Below are 18,909 nucleotides of genomic sequence, written 5' to 3'. Positions count from 1 at the left end.
AGCCATGTCATATACATAATGTAATAATAAAGAAGCAACTAATCACAAAAGCAAGCTTAGACACATTGGGGTTTATTTGCTAAAACTGGAGAGGGCAAAACCTGGTGCAGCGCTGCATAGAAACCAATTAACTTTCATTTTTTTGTCAAAGCTTAAAGGAGTTGTAATGGAAAAAAAATGTTTCCTAAAATTAATATCTGCAAGGTATGCATACTGGGAAATGTAGTTCTTACATGAACGAGCGCCGCAAACCAGGAAGTAAATGAGAGAACAGAAACTAGAACGCCGGAGGTGATATAGATGAAGGAATTAAATAGGTATTGATAGTGTAATGATTCTGTTAAAAAACAAGTAAATATCTATTAAATTCCTTCATCTAGATCACCTCTGGCATTCTAGTTTGTGTTCTCTCATTCACTTCCTGGTTTGTTGCGCTCGTTCATGTAAGAACTACATTTCCCAGTATGCATTGCGGCACGCCCAGTAATTCACACCTCCTTGAAGTCTCTAACGCGTAGAGAGCGTCCTGCTGCACAGATGTAGTTCCCAGGAGGTGGCGAGCACATTACTGACCACCGCAGTAAAGCCTCCCTTCACAGTGGTGAGTAACAATCAGACAAGCAGGAAGTGAACAGAACAGAGAAGAAATAGAGCGACTTCTGGGCAAAAACGAACAGTGAGGAAGTGAAAAGAGGAATGTCTGCAGGTAAAGGATGCTTAACCACTTCCCGACGGCCGTACGACTTTGTACGGCCGCAGGGTGGCTCTACATCTCTGGGAGGCCGTGTTTTTACGGCCTGCGCGCGAGCTCGCCGCATCGCTGAGATGCCGATGCGAGTGCCTGGCGGCCGCGATGTCCGCCAGGGACTCGCGATCGGCGGCTACAGGGACAAGACGTGGAGCTCTGTGTGTAAACACAGAGCTCCACGTCCTGTCAGGGGAGAGAGGAGACCGATCTGTGTCCCTTGTACATAGGGACACAGCATCAGTCACCTCCCCCAGTCACCCCCCTTCCCCCACAGTTAGTAACACAATTCAGGGTACACATTAACCCCTTCCTCACCCCCTAGTGTTAACCCCTTCAATGCCAGTCACATTTATACAGTAATTAGTGCATATTTATTGCACTGATCGCTGTATAAATGTGAATGGCGCCAAAAATGTGTCAAAAGTGTCCGATGTCTCCGCCATAATGTCGCAGTCACGAAAAAAAATGCTGATCGCCGCCATTAGTAGTAAAAAAAAATAATAAAAAATAATAATTCTGTCCCCTATTTTGTAAGCGCAATAACTTTTGCGCAAACCAGACGCTTCTTGCGATTTTTTTTTTTTTTTTTAACAAATTGGGCAATTTATTATAGTAACAAGTAAAAAATATTGTTTTTTTTTCAAAATTGTCGCTCTATTTTTGTTTATAGCGCAAAAAATAAAAACCGCAGAGGTGATCAAATACCATCAAAATAAATCTCTATTTGTGGGGAAAAAAGGACGTCAATTTTGTTTGGGAGCCACGTCGCATGACCGCGCAATTGTCAGTTAAAGCGACGCAGTGCCGGAAGCTGAAATTTCACCTGGTCAGGAAGTGGTTAATATGAAAAAAAAAAAATTCCTTTACAACCCCTTTAATGGAACAAGGGAAAGTTAGAAGCTGATTGGCTACCATGCACAGCTGCACCAGATTTTTCACTCTCCAGTTTTATTAAACCAACCCCATAATGGTCATACAGCAAATGCCCGTATTTAAATTGACATATGAATCTACAGAACAAACCAGTGTCCACTTAAAACAGAAACCCCATAATCATACTGTTTGGTAGAATTCTAAGCATATGGGGCCAGATTCACATAGAATTGCCCTGGCGCAGCGTATCAGAGATACGCTACGCCGCCGTATCTTACCTGGCTCTAAGTCGAATCCAGGAAGATTTTGCGCCATAAGTTATGGCGGCGTAGTGTTTTTCTCGGCGCGTATTTCAAATTGGGCGGTTAGGGGGCGTGATTCATTTAAATGAAGCGCGTCCCCGCGCCGATTGAAATGCGCATGCTCCGTTTTGAAATTTCCCGCCGTGCTTTGCGCAAAATGACGTCGCACCAACATTATTTTTTTAACTTAGACGTGAGTTACGTCCTTTCCTATTCACGGACGACTTATGCAAAAAAAAAAAAATCAAAATTCGACGCGGGAACGACGGCCATACTTTAACATGGCAAGTCTATCTATACGCCACGAAATAGCAGCTTTAACTATACGCCGGGAAAAGCCGACTAGCGACAACGTAAGAGAATGCGACGGCCGCACGTACCTTCATGGATCGACAGAAAAAGTCAATTAGCATACCCGACGCGGAAAACGACGCAAACTCCACCCAGCGGGCGCCGAAGTATTGCACCTACGATCCGAAGGCGTACGAAGCCGTACGCCTGTCGGATCGAAGCCAGAAGCCGTCGTATCTTGGTTTGAGGATTTAAACTAAAGATACGATGCGGCAAATTTGAAAGTACGCCGGTGTATCAGTAGATACGCCGGCGTACTTGCTCTGAGAATCTGGCCCATAATCTACACATAAAAGAGAAGCAGGGCCAAAGCTTTTTTGGTCATTCTTCTCTGTTGGGTCACAGGAATGCACTTACTTTTGCACTCCTGTCACCCAGACTCAGCTGACAGCAGGCTAAAGCCTGTCATCTCAGAGCCACACCAGGCTATGGAAGGCTCCCGTTTATACCCACCCAGCTGCCTGATTGACAGCTATCTCCAGCTTTCAGCGCGTGGCTGAGAACTGAAGTCATGCTGCGCCCGCCCCCTCTCAAGCCCAGTACTCCAGTGAGCACTGGAGGGGCAGAGCAGAGAGTGGTGACTGACAGGAATAAGACAAGGAATAAGAGATCAGAGGTCAGATCTCTGGCTTAGAGCTTGGGTGGGGGGGGGGGGGGAGGACAGCTGCAGCATCAGACCAATGTCGCAAGCATAGAGGGGGGTATGTGTGTTTATATTTTTAAAATCACATACAACTCCTTTTAGGTTGATCTAAACTTTGACTGGATGAAATTTTGTTTGTGAAAGCTACAATTAGTACAATTCTTTTTTTTGAATTCCTCCTGAAAATACTGTTTATGTCTCTTTTTTTTTTATCCTTTTTTGCATTTCAGTCCCATTGATCTCATTCAACATTTTTGCAGACACTTTCTATTTCCACTGCAGCAGCTGTTGCATGCCATTGCACAGGTAACGTCCTGATGGTGACAACAGTGGAACCTCCAGAAGTTCAGGAGCGCAAATGGGTGGGACACAGGGGTTGATTTACTAAAGACAAATTGAGTGTGCACTTTGCAAAGTGAAGTCTGCAAGAAAAGTTGCTCCAGAGCTTAGTAAATGAGCAGAAGCTCTGCTGACTTCCATCATCCAATCATGTGCAAGCAAAAATGCTGATTTTTTTATTTTCCTTGCATGTGATTGGGTACTTATTGCAAAGTGAACCTTTAATTCATTCACTAAGCTCTGGAGCAACTGCACTTTGCAAAGTGCACAGTCTGTTTGCCTTTAGTAAATCAACCCTGCAGTGTTGTCACTCCATATTAGGAAGTGACAGAACAAGGACCTTTGTGGCAGCATTATTAGGTATTATTTTATTAAAAGTTGTAGATTTAAAATGATTAAAAGTGACTTTTGAAATAATATTAACCTGTTGAGCCTCTCACGAATGGGTTTACACCTACTTAAATTATGCCATATATTTATTTTTTCATATATACTGTACTTGTTCATATATTAGGTTACATTATTTAACGAGCAGCTTTTGAATATCACTGATTTAATTTTAAGCTTTAATTTCCTGTGAAAGCTTGCTTTTAACCTGCCGTAGCAGACAGAAGAAATCTGGATTAAAGGTGGAGCTGTTTCTCTTAGCAAGCAATTTGATTCGATTTAGGAAGCTTGCCGCTAAAGGCAGCACCGTACACATGTCTTTTGTCTCCTCCTTTACAGAAATGCTTATTATGTTTCAAAGTATATTAGGTATCCTTGGTTACAATGAACACACTGCATTAAGATTCGGTTCTAATGAAAATCAAATTTAAAGGGGAGATAATGTGTGCGTACTGCCTTAAGGGGAAAAACTGTACTGTACTTCTTACAGCTCCCATACCAACTGTACTCTGAAAAGGTGATGTGACATCAGTGGTTTCTGTCTCCCTACAAGTATAGCTCAAGTATCCATACAGTCGCTTTCGCCATAACAGGTGAATTACTCCTGCATGCATGTAATTACATTGACAACATTTTTGTAGCATGTGCGTATTATGCCCTGGTTGTCACACATATACACAAATGGCCCACCCACGCCACAGGCAGACATCACAGATCTGCAGTTCACTGCTACGGCGTCACTGCTCCCCACCTGCTGTGCGTCCTCCCACTTCTCTCTATTATCCGCATCCAGTATGTGGCTGACAGCATGGAAAAACTTCTGTAAAGGAAGACAGAGAGATTAAGTCAGTGAGACGGAAGATTACTCGGAAGGGCACTGAATAAGAGTGGAGCGGATCTTAAGTTACATGTATTCCGAAGATGCATTTTTTTATTTCTAAATGGACAAATCACTGTCATTTCATGCTGTCTTTGATTTCACGAACAGATTGCAGACACCTACCCAGTCACAGGGAATAATCTCTGAGAGGTGAACAGTTACTGAAATACATAGGAAAAGAATATAGAGTACTGACAAATAAAATGAATAAATCAGCACTATTCTTACACTCTACACCTTGGACCCTCTGTATTGTGTATTGTATATTGAGTATAGAGTATTGAGCCTATTGAGTATTGAGCCTCTGTATTGCGTACTGTGTATTGTATATTGAGTATAGAGTATTGAGTCTATTGAGTATTGAGCCTCTGTATTGCGTACTGTGTATTGTATATTGAGTATTGAGTCTATTGAGTATTGAACCTCTGTATTGTGTGTTGTATATTGAGTATTGAGCCTATTGAGTATTGAACCTCTGTATTGTGTACTGTGTATTGTATATTGAGTATAGAGTATTGAGCCTCTGTATTGTGTACTATGTATTGTGTATTGAGTATAGAGTATTGAGTCTATTGAGTATTGGACCTCTGTATTGTGTATTGTATATTGAGTATAGAGTAAAGTCTATTGAGCCTCTGTAATGTGTATTGTGTATTGTATATTATGTATAGAGTATTAAGTCTATTAAGTATTGAGCCTCTGTATTGTGTATTGTATATTGAGTATAGAGTATTGAGTCTATTGAGTATTGAGCCTCTGTATTGTCTACTGTGTATTGTAGATTGAGTATAGAGTATTAAGTCTATTGAGTATTGAGCCTCTGTATTGTGTACTGTGTATTGTAGATTGAGTAAAGAGTATTGACTCTACTGAGTATTGAGCCTCTGTATTGTGTACTGTGTATTGTAGATTGAGTATAGAGTATTGAGTCTACTGAGTATTGAGCCTCTGTATTGTGTACTGTGTATTGTAGATTGAGTATAGAGTATTGAGTCTACTGAGTATTGAGCCTCTGTATTGTGTACTGTGTATTGTAGATTGAGTATAGAGTATTGAGTCTACTGAGTATTGAACCTCTTTATTGTGTACTGTATATTGTAGATTGAGTATAGAGTATTGAGCCTCTGTATTGTGTACTGTGTATTGTAGATTGAGTAAAGAGTATTGACTCTACTGAGTATTGAGCCTCTGTATTGTGTACTGTGTATTGTAGATTGAGTATAGAGTATTGAGTCTACTGAGTATTGAGCCTCTGTATTGTGTACTGTGTATTGTAGATTGAGTATAGAGTATTGAGTCTACTGAGTATTGAGCCTCTGTATTGTGTACTGTGTATTGTAGATTGAGTATAGAGTATTGAGTCTACTGAGTATTGAACCTCTTTATTGTGTACTGTATATTGTAGATTGAGTATAGAGTATTGAGCCTCTGTATTGTGTACTGTGTATTGTAGATTGAGTATAGAGTATTGAGTCTACTGAGTATTGAGCCTCTGTATTGTGTACTGTGTATTGTAGATTGAGTATAGAGTATTGAGTCAACTGAGTATTGAGCCTCTGTATTGTGTACAGTGTATTGTAGATTGAGTATAGAGTATTGAGTCTACTGAGTATTGAGCCTCTGTATTGTGTACAGTGTATTGTAAATTGAGTATAGAGTATTAAGTCTATTGAGTATTGAGCCTCTGTATTGTGTACTTTGTATTGTAGATTGAGTATAGAGTATTAAGTCTATTGAGTATTGAGCCTCTGTATTGTATAAAAACTGTACAAAAGGGTGTCCCCAGCACACTTTCAAGCTTAAGCTCAACTGTCTCAGATTTTAAACATTTTTTTTTTTTTTTGCATTTTCAAATAATACAATAAAAATTCTAAATAACATAGAACTTTTAATAAATTAGGCCACATTCACACAATGGCCAAGGGAAACCTCCGGCGAAAATCGGTATATTTTTGCCAGCAGTTTTAAATGCTGCCTGCACACACTGTGGTAGATGGCAGATTTGTACTCCATAAAAATCAATGGTGGTTCTGCTGTTGTTTGCATGTAACTGTTGGCATGTACAAATAGAGCTTCTGAACAACCCTGGATGCAAACAGTGTGTGTCCAGGGTTGGCCTTTCTGCAGACTTCTGTTTACACACAAAATGGCGCAGATAATCAGCCAGTTTGTATTCACCCAAAGGCAGAATTTAGACGCCTCTGAATACTGCAAAATACTTTGCACCCATGACTGCCTGTGTGAGAAAACTGTTGTGGAACTCGATGAGAAAAAAAGAGAACAAGTTCTCTTTTTCCTCGTCGGGAGTCTCAATTTCCTCCTGGTGTGTCTCGTCGGGCTGGTTTACGACGAGAAACACGTTCCTGTGTATGCTTAGAAACCCGCACATGCTCGGAATAAAGTATGAGACGGGAGCGCACCTTCGGTAAAAGTATCGTTCGTAATGGAGATAGCACATTTGTCACGCTGTAACAGACTGAAAATCGCGAATTGTCTCTTACCAAACTTTTACTTAACACGCAGTAACATGAGATTAGCAAAAGCAGCCCCAAGGGTTGTGCCAGTGGAATCGAACTTCCTCTTTATAGTGCCGTTGTACATGTTGTACATCACCGCGTTTGAGAACAATTTTTAATTTACGACGAGTTCCTCGGTCGTGTGTACGAGGCCTTAGGCCTCGTACACACGACCGAGGAACTCGTCGTAAATGAAACATTGTTTTCCTCGACGAGTTCCTTGTCAGGCTTGTGGAGACACTTGACAAGCTTTCTTTGCGTACACACTGTCAAGACCAAATCTCCTCGTTCTCAAACGCGGTGACGTACAACACATACAACGGCAGGGGAAGTTCGATTCCACTGGCACAATCCTTGGGGCTGCTTTTGCTAATCTCATGTTACTGCGTGTTAAGTAAAAGTTTGGTAAGAGACAATTTGCACTTTTCAGACTGTTACAGCATGACGAATGTGCTATCTCCATTACAAATGCTACTTTTACCGAAGGTGCGCTCCCGTCTTATACTTTATTCTGAGCATGCGCAGGTTTCTTAGCATACACACGATTGTGTTTCTCGTCGAAAACCAGCCCGACGAGGAACATGACGAGGAAATTGAGACTCCCGTCGAGGAAAAAGAGAACTTGTTCTCTTTTTTTCTTGTCGAGATCCTCGACAGTTTCCTCGATGAAAAACATACACACAACCGTTTTCCTCTGCAAAAAAGCTCTGCCACCAAGTTTCTTGATGGATTCTGTCGAGGAAAACGGTCGTGTGTGCGAGGCCTCACTGTTAAAAAGGGCCAATATGCCACCTATGTGGCAGTATTCAAAAGTGGTGGCAGGTACTGTTTATGAAGACATCACATATCTAAATAGACTCTTCTATGCTTAACCAGCACAGATTATACATGGAGAGAGTTACTAATGTAAAGTCCATCTACAATCCATCTTACACTTCTTGTATATCTTCTCTGTGTGGATGCTTGCCCTTGAAATTACATTATAAACACCACTGACAGATTTTACTCTATGAAAAGCTATTGTGAGACCATATAAAAATATTTGTGCAAGTAAAATTAGCAAAAAATATGTGACATTAATTTATTCTATGTGATATTAGGATGTATATTATTATATTTATTATAGCTGGACTATATAATTGTGAACTTAAAGACAGTTACTTTACATCCCAGTCCTGAGGAAGCAGTATAAACAAAACAAGTTGACCCTTTAGGACACACATAAATATAGTCCACTGTTGTGATATTTATTTTATAAGTATTCTTATAGGTGTGCCTTTAAAGGAGTTGTAAAGGAAAATGAAAATTGCCTAAAATTAATATCTGCAAGGTAGACACTGTTCTAGTTTCTGTTCTCTCATTCACTTCCTGGTTTGCGGCGCTCGTTCATGTAAGAACTACATTTCCCAGTATGCATTGCAGTATGCCCAGTAATTCACACCTCCTTGAAGTCTCTAACACGTAGAGAGCGTCCTGCCGCACAGATGTAGTTCCGGGGGGGGGGGGGGCACGTTACTGACCACCGCAGTAAAGCCTCCCTTCACAATGGTGAGTAACAATCAGACAAGCAGGAAGTGAACAGAACAGAGAGCAAAAACGAACAGGAAGTGAAAAGAGGAATGTCTGCAGGTACTACCCATTTAATGTTGTCTGTATATTATGTAGCAGGGGCTGCTAGCAAAGAACAAAAACCAGGGACAACTTCCTCCCTATGTACAAGGTCTTTAACTGTCCTCCTTTCTAGACACTGAAAGTCTCTGAAGATAAAATGCAAAAGCCCCTTAAGGACTAGGTCTCACAGTCCCTTAGAAAGTAGCACACTGTGTTGTAAGCTGTATAAAGGAGTATCTCCTACTCCACCATAAACAATGATCCCAGCTCTACTGCCTGCAGAACTACCAGCCCACCTGGCTGCTTTCTTCCCTTTGCTTGCACAGTCCTTAGTAGATTAGTATCAAAAGTCCATTACAGACTGGGAGCTCTCTGCCCCTCTTGGAAATAGCACAAAAAGATGAAAGAAACTGCATGAAGGAGTGTATGTGCTCTTTGTGTAGAGCTTTCAGGCACCTCCTGGCTGCTCTGAAGATCTCCCAGGTCAAGGATAAAAGGGTAATGCACCACACTGTCCTTTATAAAGCTTGCTATATGTGGCAGTTTCTCCCCTGGATAATCCCTGGGTGTGCTGATGTACTCACTCTGCCTTATTTGCTCCCACTGCTCTCAAACAAATCAAACTGCTCTGCTGAATGGATGCTTTTGAGCCAGCCCAAGCCTTGCCTGGGGTCTCCTCTAGACCTAGGAGACCGCCTCTAAGCCACCAATATTCTCCTCAGAACCCCATCTTACACCTGACACCCCTGCTGGCATGGTTTATCCATATTAAAGGGCTGACTCAGCCACCTGCCAGGCCCATCGCCTGAGGATAAGCCAAGTCCCCCTAAGTATGCAGATCAACCCTCATGGCCTCCGCCCACTAACTTATATATGTTTCTCCAAACTTTCAGAAACAGGGGAAGGCACGGCACCAGAGACCTGCCTCTGTAAGTCATCCAGCCTGACCTGCATTAAGCTGTGACCCAGATTCCAGACTTGCACTTTCCATGAGTCCAATACATGTCTTTGCACTAAACTAATAGCACACTAGAAGGTGCTACAAATAAAAATTTACCTTTTTATCTTAATTATTTTTGTTTGACTCTTTTGTGTTTTTCTGGCAACACATTCAAAGTCCTATCTTTTTAGGTCCGGCCTATGTTTGTATTATTTACTGGATTGTACTCTCAGTAAAATCTATGTATTTTTTTTTTTCAAATGAGATTCTATTAGGTTTCATCTGAAAGAACCCTGTCCCGAAAATGCTACTATCCAAGGGTATCTCTGTTGCTCCTCCTTAGATAGAGAATGCTCTCTAAGACAGGGACGCATTACTGGCTGGATCACCAGGTGAAATAAAGGGAAAAAAAATCCTAAAAACAGAAAACTAAACCAGCAACCACATCTAAGGACTGGTAAGCTGCCAAGTATTCAATTTTTGTTTTTGGATTTAGATACGCTTTAAATGAGCTAATTTCCTTCCAAATTATAGAAATGTTCCAGTATGCCGGCAGAGATTTACAACTAATCCAGCAGTTTCTCATAAAATGCTAATTTGAAGTGCTATGTTACTCCTTCGCTGGAAAATGACAGACTTTTTATTGCATTGTTTTGTATCCTGGTTGCATGTGTCTTTTGCAGAGATTTGGAAGGAGAATGTGCAGTTGACTGCCTTTGCACCTTGTGAAGAAAAGCAAAGTGTAGAAAAGGGCAAACTAGCTTGTTTAATAAAATAAAAATGTGTGATATAAGTGAAGTCACACAGTCTATAAGACAAAAAAAAATAAAAAATCTTAATCATACTAGAATATTCCGCTCAAGGGTAAAGCGACACAGACAACTGAAAGGGAGATGGAATAAACAAGATATTTGGGGAAAATGAAAGAGACGATAAGAGAAAAATCACAGATAAGAAAAAAAATTGCGGAGGATTAAGAAAAGAGGGCAACAGAATAATGAGAGAGAGCAGCCTAAAAAGCACAGTGTGTCGGTTGTAATATCACATTATACACAACATGAGTTCTGTTAACAAGCAAAAGAGCCTTTTATGTCTGTGCTACAACTCACTGTGACAGCACTTACAGGCTCGGCCTGCATGTTACGTATGGAGCTACAAGAAGCCTTCCGTACCAGAACCTGCAGTAAAATGTGCAACAGACAAGAGGACATGACCAGGCATCAAAAACAGTGATGCTGGCTACTTTATTCAATGTATATGATAAACAAAACCAAGAGCGAAGTAAAGATAGAATCAAGAGGTAAACTGATATATCATGGGAAAATATCTGCCTAGTTTCAAAGGGAAGATCATCAAGAATAAACATGTGCCAAATTTCAAAAGAGAACTCTGTATGAGAGGAACTTGCATTAAGAAAATGACAATTTAATGCTGGTTGCTCTGAGTAACAAGAATAATTAACTTTTTATGTATTATGCACTGCCAACAGGAAAAAACGAATGTTTTCAGGATTTATGAAAACTAGAGCAAAGAAAAATGGAGCACATGTGAAGGTCCATAGAAGAACATTATCTGCCTTCTTTTTTTTTTTTTTTTGCTTTTCCATTTAGGTTCCGGTTTTTAAAATACCTTCTTTGTAAAGTGTTATTCCAATAGGAAAGGAGTACAAATGGAACTGCGGACCACCTACATAGCACAGATTTATATACTAAGAATATCTTGGAAGGGTAATTTTTCCAGAATGGAATTGTTACATAACTTTATTTCAAGTGACCAATTTTTGTGTAAAATCCGTATTCTGATAATTCAGACCATATCACTGTATGTGTTTCTCTGAGCACATACCAAGTAGTAATACATCCATGATAAAGGCACATTAGCTGCTTTGGTGTGCCGATGCCTTGCCACGATGTATTGTGCCATTTCTTTTTTCTTTAACTTTACTAAAATGTCACAAAATTACATTTAATTGATTTTCGTTCACTGCATGACAACATGCTTTGCATTAACTACTTTTGTTTTCCAGAGTGCCTCACTCCAGCACTGTGGTTTGAACTGAACTCATAGGACTCAAGGCAAATTGCCTTGTGTATGCATTGGGACTGCGTTGAGCAAAGCTGCTTAATATATATGATATAAATGGGCTCTTAAAAATTACCAAGACAAATTTGTTGTCTACACAATGCACATTGCTATCCACAACCAGCAAGTTCAATAAATGGTTAAAGAAAGTACAGAAGCTGCCACAGCTGACCCCCCTTTAAGAATATTAGCTGCCTGGCTGTGTCTGGTGTCAAGACTTTAAGGGCCCTTTCACACCAGCGGACCGTATGTCTGTTTTTTCATTCATCCGTTTACAGATGAAAAAGGGACATACATGTATCCCTATGGGATAGCGAGTGTCATCGGAAAAACATCCGCTGACACCCGATCTCATCGGTGTCTGCTATGCTCCGATTCTGCAGACAGAGGAAAACCCTATTTTTCCATCCGTCTGCAGAGCGGATCAGGCGAACACGGACAGATGGTCCGTGTTCATCCGATCCCCCAGAGGGGAGAGCAGAGATCTGACAGGGCGGTCCCTGCACAGTGTGTGGGGACCGCCCTGTCATCTGCCGGCGTGATCCCCGCTGAGCAAGCAGAAACACATGTATGGATCCTCACGGGTTCTGTACATCTGAAAGGGCCCTTTGGCCCCGTACACACGACCAAACATGTATGCTGAAACTGGTCCGCGGGCCAGTTTCAGCATACATGTTCGGTCGTGTGTAGGCGCGAGCGGGCCGAATTCCAGCAAACATTTGCCCGCCGGGCCTTTTCCCAGCGGGCAAATATTCCTGGACGTGTTTTAAAACCGTCCGCTGGAATCCTGCCCGCTCGGACATGTACGGTCGTCAGTACAGACCTACCGTACATGTCCGAGCGCCCGCCGTCCCTCGCATGCGTCGAATGACTTTGACGCATGCGTGGAAGCCTTTAAATGGCAGGCCCGCCCACGTCTCCGCGTCATCGCCGTGTCATCGTCGCGGCGACGACGCGGACACGCCCCGCGTATTGTTTACGCGCGGACTTCTGTACGATGGTTAGTACAACCATCGTACAGAAGCCCTCTGGCAGGCATGTACGGTGAAAACGGTCCGACGGACCGGTTTCATCGTACATGTTTGCTCGTGTGTACCGGGCCTTAGAGTCACTAACCTGGAACAAGCATACAGCAAAAAAAGTGATAATGAGGGCTCGTTTACACTAGTAGTCGGGGGCTCTAAAAACACTCTTAAGTTGCAAATGCAGTGGATAAAGGTATGCACATGCAAGAATAAACCCCTGTCTTGTTTTGCAAGCAGTACAGCCCACTAAATACAGATAATTCAAGGGAATTGGGCCTTTTAGGGGTTAAAACAGGCAGTAAGGAGGCAACAAATCTTTTTCCTCACTGCCTGCCAAATACCCTCTTAAAAGCAATCTACCATGGTTCACTCTTTAGCGGGCTAACACTAGTGTACTAATGACCATCTTCTGTTGAACAGAGAGGTATATACAGTACATACTTTGAAACTTGAGCCAGTCCCTGCTGATCTGTGAAAGGTGTATACCCTGCTTACGATGGCAAGGCACTCCCTGGCTTCTCTTTCCTTATCCATTCCCGGTTTTCCAATCTAACAGACTGCACTGTCCACCGTTAACTCTTTCTAGTGAAGACCAAAAGTTTAGGAAAGCAGCACCGAGAGATGAGAAGCCAGCCGCATTGAAAGTTGTGAACTGCAAGGGCTGGGGTAAGAATGCTAACAAATACTTTATTCTATTGTGTGCAATATGTTAAATTAAAATAACATTGTGGGTTTAATGCTACTTTAATTATAAAAGTATCTGCTTTTACAGTTTTCTTCTAGTCACTCTAGTCACAATATCCTACGAAAAACCCTGTTGAGCTTGCCAGTGAAGTCCACGTAATAACGTTTTCTGTGATGGTTTGACAATGATGCTGCACTGCTCCTGAATTATAATGGGATGACAAAATATTGCAGGGGACGTGGATATCAGCAATATCACTGTTAATTTACAACATAAGAAATTCCAACACTATCATTTTATTCTACAGGTCCTCTGTTTTTAGAAAATTCATAAAGTTCTGAGGTTATAGGTAATTTGAATAGACAAAAATGCAGATTTTTACATGTGTGCAAAAAAACAATTGCTCTAAGTGGTAATGGACAAGTTCTTTTTTTTTGACAGGTCAAGTTAATACATTATCACAAGTCACTAATCTCTTTCTGGAAATGGAATATAGTATATCATACTATATTGAAGCAAATTTTGTTACTAACTGTAGGTATTTAGACAGCACACTCTATGCATTTTTTGAGACAATCCTTCTAAAATCTCTCTTACCTGAATATCTTCAAATGAAGGTATATAGGTAGCTCTTTTGTAAGTGTCAGTCACATTTCGCAAGATTTCAACACAAAAAAGAAGGTCTCCGCTGTAGTAGTTCTTGGTTGACACCAGCTCCAACATACTTCGAACTACTTGATTCATTCCTTGCCCTGCCAACAAACGCTGACCTTTGGCCAAATGTTCTCGGAGCTGTGAAATAGAAGAGATTTCAGATCAATTTTATTATATGTAGACATATGCATCCAATCTGCTACCCCCTTTATATACAAATACCAGGGATGGAGACATTGGCCTTTCAACAGCCATTGCCTCATTTAAAGTCCTAAAAATATACTGTTTCTTTCCAATCTGCTACTTTGTTTATGCCAATTTGTTGTACAAGATCCGCTGACTGCAGTTTCCCTTTGCAAAGTAAAAGCGCATTATATGAAAGACTGAAAAAGCGAGTTTCACCTAAAGGGACCCATTTGTTGCCAACACGCCAAAAGTAGATTACTGAAAACAAAATACCCCCCACACAGGGGTGGGGCTTTTAAGGCAACTTAGAAAATAAATTGTGAAAGTGTATAGAAAATCTCATGAGTTTATTGAAGTAATTAGTTAAAATCTAATAGTCACATATGTCATCATATAAAACCCATAATAGACAATAAAAACAATTCAGTTAGTATAAATTGGTGTAGATCTCCTTAATGTTTCACCCGATGCGTTTCAGGATCTTATTGTAAATCCCTTCATCAGGGTTTTTTGCTTTCGAGAGAGGTCACAAAATATGACAATAAATCAACTGTAAGTCCAGTTCTAATCTGCCAAGTATTGTATATTATATTGATGTATGTTGAAGAACTAATATACACCCACATAGGATGATTCTGTCTGTGGATTAGGCCTCGTACACACGACCGAGTTTCTCGAGCCAAAAAAAAAAAATGTCTTCTTTTTCCTCGAGGGGAATGGAGAAACTTGCCTTGTCGAGTTCCTCGACAGCCTAACAAGGAACTCGACGAGGAAAAAGATGTGTTTCGCCCGTCGAGTTCCTCGGTTGTGTGTACAAGGCTTCTATCCCAGGTATCTCCTATTAGCCGGATTTAAAAAAGATATATATGGGCATGATATTAGAAAATATAGCCAGTGAACCGGCGACCATTGACTGTATGCTGACCCAATGTGACTTGGAATCCGAGGCCCAAGGAGGTTGATGGATTTTACCCAAAGAATTATGTTTAGAGAAAACCGACTGATATTGGAAGATTTCCCTTTGGCAGTGGCCTATATCATGCCCATATATATCTTTTTCAAATCTGGCTATTAGGAGATACTTGGGACTAATCCACAGAAAGAGTCATCCTATGTGGGTGTACATTAGTTCTTCAACAGACATCAATATAATATACAATACAAGAGAAAGAGGTAGACAAGTAGGACTCACAGTAGGGATAGAGGGGACCAGGGTCCTAAGATTTCACCAAATAAATAGCTTCATTATGTCCCCAATCCTCATTTCACAATTAACCCTACATCTCACATACAATGACACATGTTACAGACCCACATCATTCCCTATGTTGCTATTAAAATGTTTTTGGCATTTTGGCCACATTTAAAGGGGTTGTAAAGGAAATTTTCTTTTTCCCTAAATAGCTTCCTTTACCTTAGTACAGTCTTCCTTCACTTACCTCATCCTTCGATTTTGCTTTTAAATGTCCTTATTTCTTCTGAGAAATCCTCACTTCCTGTTCTTCTGTCTGCAACTCACCACTGTAATGTGATGCCTCGTACACACGGCCGAGGAACTCGACGTGCCAAACACATCGAGTTCCTCGGCCAGTTCAGCACTGAAGCCGCCGAGGAGCTCGGCGGGACGAGAGCTCCCATAGAACAACGAGGAAATAGAGAACATGTTCTCTATTTCCTCGTCGAGCTCCTCGTCGGCTTCCTCGGCCGAAAGTGTACACACGGCCAGTTTCCTCGGCAGAATTCAGCCAGAAACTCGGTCGGAAGCTGAATTCTGCCGAGGAAACTGGTCGTGTGTACGAGGCCTGAGGCTTTCTTCCTGGTGTGCAGAAAGCCTCTTGAGGGGGAAGGGGGCGAGCAGGCAAGTCAGGACACTCTCTACTTTGCAGATAGAGAAAGGAGCTGTGTGTTAGTGAGCGTCCTGACACTCCTGCTCGCCCCCTCCCCCTCAAGAGGCTTTGTCCACACCAGGGAGAAAGCCTTGCATTACGGTGGTGACTGGTGAGTTACAGACAGAAGAACAGGAAGTGAGCATTTCTCAGAAGAAATAAGGACATTTAAAAGCAAAATGGAAGGATGAGGTAAGTGAAGGAGGACTGCACTAAGGTAAAGGAAGCTATTTAGGGAAAAAAATGTTTTCCTTTACAACCCCTTTAAGGCCTCCTGCTCACTTTTTGATCACAGCGGTGGTAGATTACACATTGCAGTCTCAGCCCAGTTGTATGACTTTCATGTCATGACTTCCACAGTGCCAAACCAGTTTAATTTATTGCTCTGCAGATGATGCAGGTGCAACCTGATGTGTGGGCAAGGGAGGATGATTAACCACTTAAGGACCAGTGCACCTGTAAGTCCCCTTTAAGATGCTGCATTGTGGGCACGCGCGCCGCTGGCGGCAAGCACCCGCCGCAACCTCCGTGAGTCCGACTGCAGGTCCCGTGGACTCGATGTCCACGGGGATACCCGCGATCGTCTCATGAAGAGGTAGAATGGGGAAATGCTGATGTAAACAAGCATTTCCCCATTCTTCCTAATGACAGGACACTGATCACAGCTCCCTGTAATCGGGAGCGCTGATCAGTGTCATGTCACACATAGTCCATCCCCCCTACAGTTAGAAGCACTCTCTAGGACACACGTAACCCCTTCAGCGCCCCCTATTGGTTAACCCCTTCACTGCCAGTGTAATTTTTAAAGTAATCTGTACATTTTTGTAGCACTGATCGCTGTATCAATGATAATGGTCCCAAAATGGCATCAAAAGTGTCCGATGTGTCCGCCATAATGTCGCAGTCATAATAAAAATCACTGATTGCTGCCATTACTAGTAAAAAATATTATAAATAAAAATAAAACTATCCCCTATTTTGTAGACGCTATAACTTTTGCGCAAACCAATCAATAAATGCTTATTGCGATTTTTTTTACCAAAAATATGTAGAAGAATACATATCGGTCTAAACCGAGGAAAAAAGTTGTTTTTTATATATTTTTGGGGGATATTTATTATAGCAAAAAGTACAAAATATATATATATTTTTTAAATTGTCGCTCTTTTTTGTTTATAGCGCAAAAAATAAAAAACGCAGAGGTGATCAAATACCACCAAAAGAAAGCTCTATTTGTGGGGTAAAAGGACGTTGATTTTTTTGGGAGCCACGTCGCATGACCACGCAATTGACAGTTAAAGCGACGCAGTGCCTAATCGAAAAAAGTGCTCTGGTCAGGAAGGGGGTAAATCCTTCCGGGGCTAAAGTGGTAAATAAAACCTTTCTGTTTTCATACCTTATTTTAGACCCAGCGATGGTATCACTGTGTCTCTCTGATTCTCAATACAATGGTCTTTGGCCAGCCAAATGGTCCGGGACTTAAGTGGTTAAAGGGCCAAAAAGCAAAGTTCATTGGTCGTGGCACTTGGTTTGTAAGTAAAATCAAATAGAATTAGTGTATCCTGGTCCTGGATTATGTGACTCCCCAAAACTGGGCCCAGGCCTGGATTGGCAGTATCTGGCATCTGGTAGACTTCCTGCCTCAGCCCCCGTTTGCTTTAACAAAACAACACAGAGTAAAAAACAAAAAAAAAACAACAGAAATTATGAAAACAGCATAACAAAAAACGGGAAAAAAAAGTTCAAGACCGTAATGATTTTGCTAGTCCTACATACGTAGCTTCGGCCATGCTGTCATTATCAACGTTATTTATCCCCCACTTTTTTCAAAAGTTTGGTCATATACAGAGATTTGGACTGGTATGATTTGCATGATACTATTCTGCTATTTTTGTAGCTTATATAATAGTTATTCTTATTTGTGACAAGAGAGACTGTGATTCAACTCCACAGTAGTAAGTCTTTTCTTACCCTGAACCACCAAAGGCCCACTTTGATGTGCTTGCTTAAGTTGTGCACTATAACTTCAAGAACCATTTGCTAGCTAAAGTTTCATATATTTTTCATCACACTATGCACTTTGCCCTTGTTTGTAAACCAGAGGTTTGAGAGAGCTGCATACAATGATCGCCCTTTATAAATAAACCATACACATTCATAAATATAGAATGCTTTCAAAATTACCTGGAACAGAATTTTATTATTTAATAATCTAACAATAAAACAGTATGTCTAGTTCAATATGGAATGCTTTCTTAAAAGGCTGTTTCTAGAGCCCTCTCTGAACTCCACTAATAGTTACAACATTTTAAATGAAATTATATCTTAAGACAAATTTTATTTTTTATTTTAATTAGGTAGGGAATAAGTAAAACCCTTGATGAGTTTTGTTTTTACCATCTGTGTCCCACCAGGGAGATTTCCTTTTACTTCCTGTCTTGTAGACACATCAGGAAGTGAGAGGAAATCTCTCCAAAGTGAATCTCCTTTAAGACAAAAAAAATTCTAATAACGTTCATATATCAGCTGAATTTTCACACTAATCATGTGATAAGAATATTGCCATAGTGCTGGTGACTTTTTTCTTCCCTTGTATTAGGAAATAGGGAATTAGGGAAAAACTAACTCCGGTTCTAACTCCTCACCACGCCATCCAAAACTAAATACAAAAAATGGCTTTAGAGAGACACTTTTAGTGCTAACTGAAGGCTACAATTTCTACAATATCGTTGAAGTAGCATTGCATAACAATTCTGGCTCATGAGCTGACTGCCTAAGTATAACTAAATGCAAAACTTTTT

The 18,909-nt window shown here is 41.0% G+C and overlaps 1 protein-coding gene across 10 annotated transcripts in view; it reads right to left on the bottom strand.

Annotated features, from left to right (window-relative positions):
* The window catches only part of ADGRB2 (adhesion G protein-coupled receptor B2), a 609,344-nt gene that overhangs the window by 96,280 nt on the left and 494,155 nt on the right, over positions 1 to 18,909 (bottom strand). For all 10 annotated transcript variants that reach the window (XM_040337071.1, XM_040337074.1, XM_040337076.1 and 7 more), the window contains 2 exons: positions 13,980 to 14,174; positions 4,395 to 4,463 (listed from right to left, as the gene is read on the bottom strand). In XM_040337071.1, the coding sequence (XP_040193005.1) occupies positions 4,395 to 4,463; positions 13,980 to 14,174 (264 nt within the window). The remainder of the gene's footprint in view (positions 1 to 4,394; positions 4,464 to 13,979; positions 14,175 to 18,909) is intronic.

The sequence above is a fragment of the Rana temporaria genome, chromosome 2, assembly GCF_905171775.1.
Source record: "Rana temporaria chromosome 2, aRanTem1.1, whole genome shotgun sequence".
Classification (NCBI taxonomy): domain Eukaryota; kingdom Metazoa; phylum Chordata; class Amphibia; order Anura; family Ranidae; genus Rana; species Rana temporaria.
The sequence above is the reverse complement of the archived record's forward strand: the minus strand, read 5'-3'. Positions and strand labels throughout refer to the sequence as shown.